Genomic DNA, 12,295 nt, shown 5'->3' with positions numbered 1-12,295 from the left:
TAGTACCTGGCGGGCTGCTAGTTTTAGACCACTGCTATAGGCTAAGGCCCTTTACACCTGTATTGTGATGTCATAGAACTTTATGGTTATGGAAACATAGTTGGATGATTGTGGAAGTGTTGCATTGGACACGCTTTAATTAGCCTTCAGCTGACTTCCCATGGAGCATTTTTTGTTCCTGCTTTCTAACCCCAGGACTACGTCCAAACAGCTATCTATTCAGATAAGTGACTTTTATGACACTACTTATGAAAAATTATTTAAAAAATTTAAACAAAATTTATAAAACGAGATGTGTGACTCTGAATACTAATGGAGTTTGAAGGAGTTTTTTGACCAAGGATGTGTCTGCCAGTTTCAAACTCTGTCTGAGATTGGCTTGTCTATTTGGGAAGCTTTTTTAGAGCCCCTGTTAGACACTGAGGTCTTTTCTCCTTTTTTAATGGATTCTGAGATGTAGCCCTGGTCTTTGAGGGGTGTTTTTGTGAATTTGCGATTTTATGGAAACATAGTAACATGATGGCAGATAAAGGCCAAATGGACCATCCACAGCATCCACTCTCTCCTCCTCTCCCTATTGGCTAAGGCTCTTAACATTTGCATCTCCTCTTCCTAAAGGCCAGTGGTCTCAAACTCGAACCCTTTGCAGGGCCACATTTTGGATTTGTAGGTACTTGGAGGGTCTCAGAAGAAAATAGTTAATGCCTTATTAAAGAAATGAGAATTTTGCATGAGTTAAAACTCTTTATAGCTTATAACTCTTTCCTTTTGGCTAAGTCTTAATAATAATAATATTGTAATTTATAGCTAAAGAGACATATAATCAAGAAACTGTTTTATTTTACTTTTGTGATTATGATAAACATACCGAGGGCCTCAAAATAGTACCTGGCGGGCCGCATGTGGCCCCTGGGCCATGAGTTTGAGACCACTGCTCTATGTCACGTCTGTCTGTCCAAGTTAGATTGTAAGCTCTTCTGAGCAGGGACCGTCTATAAATGCCAAAATGTACAGTGCTGAGTACGCCTTTCAGCACTATATAAGTGATAAGTAGCGGTAGTAGTAGTAGAACATGAAAGAATCAAGCACATATTAGGGTAAATCAATGTAAGAAACTCAGAAAATCAAGAAAATCTCAGTGTTACATTATTTACTCCCCCCCACACACACTTTTACAAAAACGTAGCATGGATTTTAGCGCCGGCCTCAGAGGTAACAGCTCTGATGCTCATAGACCACCCTCCTTTACAAAGCCACACTAGCGTTTTAAGCGCTGGCCATAGCTCGGACATGTCTAGGAATTCTATGAACGTCAAAGCTGTTACTGATGCTAAAAACGCTAGTGTGGCTTTGTAACGGAGGGGGAGAATTCCTATGAGTGTAGGAGTTGTTACCACCGCAGCCAGCGCTAATAACTGTGCTACACTTTTGTAAAGGCAGGGGGGGGGGGTTAATGTATCTGCGTCTCATTTAAATTCTTTAATTTTTTTCTTTAGGAAAAGGAACACTGATTCTTTAGAACCCTGTCAGGGATCTTTGGATATTCTGCAGTTCCTGCCCTAAACTAGCTGGCTACTCACCAATTCAGTGCTAAATGCGAATGATTTGGAAAATGTGGAATATCTTTATTTATTATTATCATGGTGTCTAATACCCAAACCATGCCTCTTTGCAACACAGTAAGTCCTATCCCCTGAGAGCTTATTTTCTAAGTGGGTACTCAAGGCAGGGCCAGCACAAGGTTATTAGGATGGTGCCCTGAACAAATATTCGTCTATGCTCATCTTCCTTCTCCACCCCAATCAATAGCACTCCTGTCCCAAAATAATCTGGGTAAATAGGCTACTTGAAAACTGCCCACTCTCCCTGCTGTTGTTTCTTTGAGTCAGTGGGGTTGTCGGCAGGATTGTAATGAACCTTATATGACATGCCCTCTGGCTCCCCCACCTACCTTTCATCCTGTACAGCTGCGTCCCTCACACAGACCTTCAAATGGCTCTGGCTGTCAGGATCTATTGCTTTGCTTTGAATGCAGCTGCTCTTTGGCACATACATACGCCCAGAAACTGCTGCCCTAGGCAACTGCCTAATGGTTGGGACAGCCCTGACCTAAGGCGAATTTTGAAACTGTATTACTAGAAATAGACTTAGTAGATAAGGACAGGTTGTTCAGCCTCTCCAAGGTAGAAAGAACGAGAGAGCACTCTCTAAAGTTAAAAGGGGATAGATTCCGTACAAACGTAAGGAAGTTCTTCTTCACCCAGAGTGGTAGAAAACTCTTCCGGAGTCTGTCGTAGGGGAAAACACCCTCTAGGGATTCAAGACAAAGTTAGACAAGTTCCTGCTAAACCAGAATGTACTCAGGTAGGGCCAGTCTCAGTTAGGGTGCTGGTCTTTGACCTAAGGGCCATCGCATGAGTGGACTGCTGGGCATGATGGACCACTGGTCTGACCCAGCAGTGGCAATTCTTATATTCTTATGAAATACACTTTCATTAGACATGAAACAGGAACTTTTCTGTGGAGTTGCAACATCAGCTGTCCTCAGAGTGAGGCACAGAGTCAGCCACTGTAAAAGCTCCATGTTTGTTTCAGCTTTCATTAGCTATGGTCCCTGTCAGTGGCGTAGCGAGGGTGCGAGGCGCCAAGAGCAGTGGCACCCCTCCCACCCCTCATCTGCTCCTTCCCCACCCCCTCCTTGCGTGCACATGTGCCCCTTCCCTTCCTCCATATCTCTTTAACGTTCCCGGCACGAGTAGCAACCCTGACCTGCTGCTCACACCAGCATTGGCTCTTCCTCTGATGTCACTTTCTAGGCACGGGGTCCAGGAAGTAATGTCAGAGGAAGAGCCGACGCTGGCGTGAGCAGCAGGTTGGGGTTGCTGCTCGTGCAGGGAACATATAATAATAATAATAACAGTTTATATACCGCAGGACCGTGAAGTTCCATGCGGTTTACAATGATTAAAAGATGTTACAGATTGAGTAGACCCCCTCTGATATCACATCCTTGTTCCAAAGCAGAGCCAGCAGCCATGGGGAGGTGCAGGAAGGTCCTGCAATGGCTGCATTTAAGTTTACAGCCACTGCTGCTAATTCAAGAAGCATACAGCAACGGTGGGGAGGTGAGCGGGCAGGATACTGGATGGCATTGGGATAGAGGGAGAGAGAAGGGAGCAAGATACTGGTAAGGGTGGTGAAGGGAGAAGGAAGTGGGTTGGAGGGAGAGAGAGATGGGGCAGATGCTGATGGAATTGGGGTGCAGGGAGAGGGAGAGAGAGACAAAGACAGAAGGGGAAGGATATCGGATGGAATTGGGTTGGAGGGAAAGAGGGGGGAGATGCTGATGCAAGTGAAGTGATGAGAGAGAGAAGGGGCAGATACTGATGGAAGTGGGGTGGATGGAGAGAGAGACACTGGAGGTGACAGATATTGGATATTAGTGGGGAGTGGAGAGGAAGAAGCAGATGCTGGATGGAAGTGGGGATGGGAGTAAGAGAGGGGATCAGATGCTGGTTATCATATTTTTTATATAGAGGATGGGGTGTTAAAAAAATGATGGACCTTGGGTGTAAACATATGCTAGATATGCCACTGTTCAGACAGCCTCTACTTTATGCCTTTTGGACCCTCCAACAGTCATGTTCATCCCGACTACCCTTCCACAATAATCTATGTTTAAACTGCCCATCCATTCTGCTGATAAAAGTACTTCTTGTTTCTTTGCGTTTTTGTGGTTCTCAGGACTTGTTTTGCTTTGATTGCAGGAGCTCTCTGGTGACACCCCAAGAAGTTGCTGCCATAGGCATTTGCCTAGTTCTGTATAATGGTTGGACTATTATTCAAAATGGTGCTGGCTAACCTGCCATTTTTTTTTTCTATAGATCATACATCAACCTTTGCTACCCTTCCAAGTATTTATTCATTCATTTCATTAGCCCATCCTCCAAAAAGAGCCCAGAATGGATTACATGAGTACATACACAGTATGGGTCAAAAACAAGACAGTCATGGTGTATTTAGATAGCAGGTAATACAATAACCAAGTTACAGTTGGTACAAACATCTGAGATACACTAGTTAACAATACATGCTTTGATATGAAAATTAGACACATGGCCTAGCTGGTGAGACTATTAAAGTTCTTTAAGGCTTGGTCATTTCAAGGAGCTGGATTCATGAAGAGGAAGGTTTTCACAGCCTTCCTAAAGTTCCATAGGTCATCCAGTTCTCTATGTGGTGATGAGGTTCCATAGTTTGAGCATGAACTGAGAGTAGGCATGCCTGCAGGCTGATTCTGTTTTGAGGGTGCGTCCTGGGGTAAGGACAGTCATCTTATTTTGGGATCTTAACAGCCAGGTAGGGCTGTAGATTGTTAGCTTGGGAATCATATAGCCTAGTATCAATTTATGGAAGGTTTTGAAGGCCAGGACTAGGGCTTTGAAGACACAGCATTTCTTGAACCAATGCTAGCACTGGGGTGACTTGGTCACAGATGCTCAAGTTTTTTAATAGACGGGCTGCAGCAATCTGCACACATTGGAGGTGGGATAAGTTTTTGGCAGATTGTCCTACTAATAATGCATTACAGTAGTCCATGCGTAACAACACAAAAGTGTACAGTAACTGGGCAAATTCTGATTCTGAGAAGTATGCATAGATGTTAGAGTGGTGAGTATCCCAAGCATGGTATGGATTTCCTTCTGGAGAATCATTCTTTGTGTGAGCAAAGACTGTCCTAGCACAAGAGCACCATCTTGTGGAATTTGTTTTTAATTGCATTTCTCTATGTAGTGCTTAGATGTTTAGGCATCATTAATTTAAACATCTTTGAATGATTTATGGATCAGTTAGAGGGGTTGTAATATGGGAGTGGGAACTGGGTATGATGCAGACAGCGAGGGAGGTGACTCAATAAAACTATCATAACCAAGGGTGATAAAGGTGCCAGGTTAATAATGCTGGTTATCACTTAGAGCAGTATCTCTCAAACATTTTGAGCTCCAGCACATAGAGAATGACACGGTGACAGAATTTGTCACTGTTACTGTCCTCGTCCCAACGAATAACCGCAGGAAACCATTCCAAGTCATTACTTAATGTCTATCTCAACCTCAGTCCTTCTAAACCAGCTTTCTTCAATGCAAGGCTTGAAGGTCGGTGGCTGTGCCCATTCATATTCTGATTCTTATGTGGGGGTAAATTTGAGAGTTATTTATTTAAAGTTCATCAAGCTATATATGGGTAATTGTAGCAATAGTGAAACTGAAGTAGTTAGAATAGAATTGCTAATCGATGTGATCAATGTGCTTTTTTTAGTGCAAATTAACTCATAATGTGGCTCAATAGTCGAAAGTTGAGAGAGTACCCTGATGAGATCACGCCAAGGACCCATGCGTCCGACGTGATTTGTTCCCAGCGAGGGTAAAAGGCTTTGAGTTGACCCCCGATGGGAAGGAGGCCTGGGACTATGGCGGAGGGGGCCCGCCCCCTTCCGCGTGTCCCGTCAAAAGGACGGGGATGGTTTGGTGTTCGCAGGCGGTTGAGACTTGGGCATGGCCCTGTGGTGGGCTTGCGGACGTCTGGGTGGGGGCCGCGAGAAAGCAGGGGTGGACTTTTGTGGGTAGCGGCGCGGAGGGGCCCTGTATGGCCTGGGCGCTGGCGGTTTGGGTTTTTGCCGGACAAGGGAGGCAAACGAGCGTTCATGTTCGGAGAGGCGTTTTGTCGCCGCCTCGATAGTGTCATCGAACAATTCTTTTCCCACGCAAGGGAGGTTAGCCAACCGGTCCTGTAGGTTGGGGTCCATGTCGACCAGGCGCAGCCAAGCTAGTCGGCGTATGGCGATAGCGAAGGCTGCTTCTCTGGAGGAGAGTTCGAAGCCATCGTAGGCCGCGTGGAATAGATGAAGGCGCAGGTTGGAGAGGGACTCTAAGAGCAGGCCGAACGTTCCCTGCCGGGAGGCCGGTAGGTCAATCTCAAAGTCTCTCAATAGTCCAATGAGGTGTTTGAGGTATGATGTGAAGGTGAAAGTGTAGCTTTGCACCCTAGAAGCCATCATTGCGTTTTGGTATAGCCTCCTGCCGAACTTGTCCAGGGTTCGGCCTTCTCGGCCTGGGGGGACCGCTGCTGAGACCCGGGACGGGTGAGCCTTTTTCAAGGAGGATTCTACTAGCAGCGATTGGTGGGAGAGCTGTGGTTGCTCGAATCCCGGGTAAGGTACTGTGCGGTACTTGGCCTCCATTTTGGAGGGTACGGCCGTGACCATGTAGGGGGTCTCCAGGTTCCTGAAGAAGGCCTGTTGGAGTACCGGGTTAGGTGGTAAGCGAAGGGACTCTCTGGGCAGTGATGGCATATCCAGCTCCGCCAGGTATTCCTTAGAGTATCTGGAGTCGGACTGGAGGTCTAAGTCCAATGCGTGGCCCATGTCTTGGACAAAGCGAGTGAAGGATGGGCGAGATGTCCCCGGGCCCCGTGCGGGGTCGGGGAACGAGACCTCCGTCGGTTGGAGAAGGATAAGGAAGCTTCCCTCGAGTATCGAGGTTCATGCTCTGATCCATGCTCCGAGACTGGGGAAGCACTGTGAGAGTGTTCCGGGGTTGTCGATCTTCGGCGTCTCGAGGAGCCCCTCGGAGACGATGCCGGGGTTAGGGGTATCGATCGATGTCGGATTGGTGACCTTGATCCGGACTCCCTTGGAGAATGCGTCCGAGGGGGAGTTCGGAGGATGCGCGGGTTGGAGAGTGATAACTCAGCCACCCTTAGTGGTCCCGTACGAGGTGTGGGAGAACGGCCTCGTAGAGTTGGTGAACCTCGTGCCCTCTTGGAGGTACGGCGGTTCGAGGTTTCTGTAGTTCTGACCCGACGTTTTGCCCCTCTGCGGTCTGCGGAGGGGGAACGTCTCGGGCGTCTCGGCGAGGAGTCCGAGGAGGATGGGATGCGGCGAGGGTTGCGCACCTTTCCTCGAGGTTGTTCGGTGTGAGGCTCAGGCTGGTCTGGCACATTCGAGGTCGAGGCCGATTGAAACTGGGCCATGGCAGCGGACAGCTCCGATGTGATCATCGCTCGGAGTAGGTCCTGGAAGACGGGCACGGACAGCATCGAAGGCATGTCCACTGCCTCGGTGCGCTCCACCGGGGGCGACCTCGTATTAGAGTATTCCCGTGTGGTGGAGGCACGGCCCGGAGGCTTGGAGGGCTTAGACGGGGCTGTAAGCATGGGGCTTCCGCCATGCGTCGCCGTTGTCCCCGAGGTTGGCTTCTTCGCTGTTACAGAACCTGAAGAGGGAAGAGGGGACTTACCCGGAGCCGAGGCTTTTTGTTGTCCCGAGGACTTCGGGGTCGAGTCTCGAGGCGATGCTGAGGTTTCCGGGGCCGAGGTCAAGGCCGGGGCCGAGGCCGGGGCCGACCTCGAGGCCGAGGTGGAGGGTTGGTCCGGGGTGAAGAGATCCGCCATGCGGGCTTTTCTTCGGCGGAGGGCCCGGTTTTGGAAAATAGCGCACTGGGGGCAGGAGTCGGTTGGATGAGCCGCCCCCAGACAGAGGATGCACCGGCGATGCGGATCTGTGAGAGAAAGAAGCCGCTCGCACCGGGTGCACTTTTTAAATCCGGTCAGAGGCCGGGACATTAAATCGAAAGTAGCCGCGGCTCGATTAGCCACGCGGCCACGGGGACCCGGAAGCCTCCGGGTCGTCGAAAACGAAGCAGGAATCAAGTAAAGGAGTAAAGAATTTGCGCACAGCGACTTAATCGTGAAAAAACAAGAAAAAATCGCGGTGCTAGAAGGCAGTTGGGGCAGAGCCTGAAAAACACGTCTTCTAGGCTCGCGGAAAATTTTGAACTGGAGACCACGAGGGGATGCACCCCCTAGTGGAGCAGGAAGGCACGCATGCGTGGAGCAGCAGAGCAAACTTAAATCTTCAATCAAGTTTGCTTGAAAATGCTTCCGCATCGGGGCTCCGTAGATGACGTCACCCACATGTGAGAATATCATGCCTGCTTGTCCTGGGATAATATTTGCTCTGACGCTCATAGAAATTCTATTAACACCAGAGCTTTTACTGCCAAGGCCAATGATAAAAAAGGCTAACGTGGCTTCATAAAAGGGAGGGGATATGAAGCCAAGTTAGGGTTTTTATCACGGATCGTGGTGTGAGAACTGACAGCAGCCAATCAGGAAAGGTGCGGGGTGAGGCTTGAGATCGCAAACATCACTCCTGCTTTGCACAGCGTGTTTGGAGGAGGCAGCCAGCATGTTTGGAGGAGGCAGGCGTGGCCATCCAGGAGGATTACCGGCGAGGGAGGTATTTAAAGGGGGGGAATGATGTATTGCTCCATGTATAGGCCGCCCCATTTAAGCAAGCCGCACCCACTAGGCCGGTTTGCAAAATCTATGTATAGGCTGCGGCCTATATATGGGGAAATATGGTAATATGTATGAGAGAGAAATGAATACCAAGTAGGTAATGCATGCAGATCTCTCTCATACATATTCATTGTGGATATCCTGAATGCCTAACTGACAGGGTGAGCTCCAAGGACTGGGTTGAAAAGCATTCCTATGGCTTCTTCCCATGATGCTGCTTCTATTGTTTGGTACTGATCATAAAATTCATGCAATCTTACCACATTCATTATAGATGTTTTAAGGATCTTCTTTTTTCTATTGTTTGGCAGCATCCCTTTGGAAACAGCTTCATCTGTATCTTCATGCTGAGATGTCGCTTAAGAAATTCAAGATAGCCCTTAAAACTTTACTTTTTAATAGGGCATTTTTAGATAGGATCTGATCCCTTAGAGAGAGTACTCTCTCCTGAATCTACTTTAGTCCTTAGAAATAACCCATTACACTTTATTATTTCTCTTCCTTGTGTATCCCATTATTGCAGTCTGTGGTAAATATTGTTGTTCTACATCAATTACTTGTTCTCTGTTGGGACTGACTATGTTCTCCATTACAGAGATCCCTTGTTTGTGACTGCAGGTCCTAAATTCTGGAATACACTGCCTCTAGATTTGTGTCAGTTACACATCACTTCTCACTTTCCATAAACAGTTGAAAGCATTTTTTTTTTTTTAAAGAGATATTTGCAAGTATTTGAACATCAGCTTTAAATTTTAAGTGTTCTACGCTGGAGTCATATGTTGTATACTTTAATTATGCATGCTTTTTGTAAACTACCTAGACTTGCAAATAACATGGTCTAGAACAGTGGTTCCCAAATCTGTCCGGGGGGACCCCCAGCCAGTCAGGTTTTCAAGATATCCCTAATGAATATGCATGAGAGAGATTTTCATACCTGACACTTCCATTATATGCAAATCTCTCTCATGCATATTCATTAGGGATATCTTGAAAACCTGACTGGCTGGGGGTCCCCCAGGACAGGTTTGGGAACCACAGGTCTAGAAGATTTGTGAAATAAATGAAAATGTCTCTGTGCTGTAACTGTGTGTATCCATATAATCTAATTCATTCTGCACACGTCCATGGTGGTTGCTGAATGTGCAGTATATCAATCAATTGATTAACATAAATAAATAAATAAATATATGCAGATAAAGCATTGGCAGTGGGCATGCGGCTCAGTACATATACACTATACAGTATATAATAAAAAGAAAGGAGGAGCCTTAAAGGTATAGGGCAGGGGAGAAAAGAGTTAGAAAGACAACATGCAATAAAATGGTCTTGAATGCATGCAGGGCCAGTGAAGGCACTAAGAAAACTAGTGAATTGACTAGAGTGCCACTATTTGGGGGTGTAGCAGCAGCAGTCCTGCCTCAACTTGTGCTGCAAGGCAAAACAAAAGTCATGGAAACCAGCCACTGAGCATTGCAGCTAACTCCTCCCCCCCAACACACACACACACACACACACACAATGAATGAATGCATTTCTAAGATGACAATGGGAGTAACCTGCAAAGAATGGCTGTTACAACCCTAACTACTTTACTGGCCTTTGTCTGCCATCATCTCCTAAGTTACTAGGAAGGATGCTAGTGAACCAGCAAGGCATCCATTGCCTGCTCATGTCATTGCTGCTTCTCTATACAAGTCAGAAAATAGGTTCCAGACCAGAGTAGGTGGTATTTGAGTGTGCATAAGCACAGGTGGCATGCAGTATGAACTGCACCTGACCATATTTCATCTGCAGTTTATTTACTATGCTATTTAATTACATTATTTAATAAGTGAAATGTTTACTTCGTACTGTCTGTAGTTTGGAAGTATTACACAGGACAGTTAGGGAACAATTTTATGTTAATTTTACAAACGAACTGTATAGTCTTTAAATTAAAATTTATAGACACTGGTGGAGTTTTGGAAATCCCATCATCCCATCTACTAAAACACAACATGAATTGCATGTTGATGACATCATTATTGGAGTGCAATCATCATCAGTGAGACGGTTCGATCCCTGACCACATTTGACGGTGCACTTTTACCTATTAGAGGAGAATTTGTATCGTGATCTGCAGTGACTAGCTAACCACTCCACCCGCCTCTTATTCTGCGTGCGCCTCACGCTGTGCGGACCGAGCCCGACCACCTCTCGCCACAGAGAGCAACCAACCTGCTTCCTAGCTCTCCTTGGAGACGTCGGAACGGCTCCCTTAGCAACAGCATCCTGTTCCCTGACAACGGGGCTCCGTTTTGTGACGTCAGCGCGCTGTGCGTGGCGTCCTCTCGCCCCCAGCGCCAGATAACCGCCCCTCTGCGCCGGTTCCATTCTCCTGTCCATCCCGCGCGCTCGGACCTGACGCCACCAGCAATGGCGGATCTCGCAGAGTCACCGGCGCCCGCAGCCGCCGCCGCCGCAGCCTGGTCGTCGTCGCCTTCGCCGGTGTCCCAGCAGCAGGCCGGTCTTTCGCACCTTCTGGGCTCGGCAGGGCCGGAGGCGGGTGGCGGCGCCGGCGCCCAGCACCTCTTCTTCTCCCAGGACCTGGTCTCTGGCCGCTACCGGGGTTCGGTGCGCTTCGGCCTGGTGCGGCAGATCCACGGCGAGGACGACTCGGACTCGGACTTGGAAGAAGGTGGCAGAGGCAGCTCGGCGTCAGAGTCCGGGCACGAGGAGAGCCGAGCCAGGCCGCTGCGGAGGGGCTACGTGCGGGTGAAGTGGTACCCGGAGGGCATCAAGCAGGACGTAAAAGAAACCAAGGTAGAAAGAAAGCCGGCTGGCGCGCGCAGCCATTGCAGTGCCACCTGTGGTAGTGGGGGTGGGGAGGGGAGGGGGACGGACTGTCATCTGGCAGCAAATATCCTCCAGTAATTTCCTAGGCTCTTAACTTGTCTGAAGGAAAGGGAAAAAGTGCTTGCGATAACTCCCTCCCCGAGGGGACAGCGAATGGGAAACGCTGAATGAGGCGTTTTGACCACAAAGAGCTCAGGGTTGAAAGCAAATGGCTGCATCTCGGAACCTGTTTTCATTTCCCTGTATTTGAGGCAGCAAGGCTTAGGAGAAGGACGAGCTTTTGGGCTTGTGGGGGAGAGCAGGTGGCTTGAGGCTGCCGAATTTAGTTTTTTTTTTTTAAATTGGTGGTGTGATGTGACCTACCACCACCACTCCCCACCAGAAAGTTGATTGGTCATGGGACCTTAGTACACTTGTGTTCAAGAAAGTGGTCTTATTGTTCTCTACAGGGTGTTAAATTTCTCCTTAATAACGCTGCAAATCGTAATTGGTTGTAGAGGCTAGAATTAGAATGTTAACTGTATTTGTGGAGATTTTAAAGTTTTTATGGTATTTAGAAGGATGAGGATACAGTGTGCTTATCTGCTTAGAACCCACTAAAGAGTTAATCCCACAGCTGCCTAGTTTCCCAGTAGAGAGTTGCGCGGGGACAGAAATCCCCTCCGTCCCCGCCCGTCCCTATAAACTTCAGAAATAGTTATTTCATTTAATTATGCTACTGAATTAAAGGCTCTGGTAGAAACCCATTTACAAATAAGCAAAAAGACTTTATTAATTGGGAAGAATACATACTGTGTAAACGGGTTTCTACCATAACCTCTAATGTTTATAAATTTTTATCAACACAACTAATATACTACTTTATCCTGAAGAAAAAAAGAAATAGAATTTTTTTCCTACCTTTGTTGCCTGGTTTCTGCTTTCCTCATGTTCTCATTCAATTCCTTCCATCCACTGTCTCTCTTCGTCTTCCATTTGCTCTGTTACTGTGCCTCTCCCTTTTTCCCCCCTTCCAAATTGGTCTGGCACCCATCTTCTTCCCACCGCTCCCCCCATTTTCTGGCATCTCTGTCTTCTTCCCTGCCAGCATCTTCTCCCC

At 47.6% G+C, this 12,295-nt stretch overlaps 1 protein-coding gene across 2 annotated transcripts in view; it reads left to right on the top strand.

The window, feature by feature from the left end:
- Positions 1 to 10,673: 10,673 nt before the first annotated feature.
- UBE2O (ubiquitin conjugating enzyme E2 O) overlaps positions 10,674 to 12,295 on the top strand; it is a 145,893-nt gene continuing 144,271 nt past the window's right edge. The window contains exon 1 of one of the 2 annotated variants that reach the window (XM_033961072.1): positions 10,674 to 11,163. In XM_033961072.1, coding sequence (XP_033816963.1) covers positions 10,777 to 11,163 — 387 coding nt within the window. In that variant the 5' untranslated portion in view covers positions 10,674 to 10,776. The remainder of the gene's footprint in view (positions 11,164 to 12,295) is intronic. The other variant, XM_033961073.1, reaches the window with a different exon arrangement.

This window comes from Geotrypetes seraphini, chromosome 10 (assembly GCF_902459505.1).
Source record: "Geotrypetes seraphini chromosome 10, aGeoSer1.1, whole genome shotgun sequence".
Classification (NCBI taxonomy): Eukaryota; Metazoa; Chordata; class Amphibia; order Gymnophiona; family Dermophiidae; genus Geotrypetes; species Geotrypetes seraphini.
The sequence above is the reverse complement of the archived record's forward strand: the minus strand, read 5'-3'. Positions and strand labels throughout refer to the sequence as shown.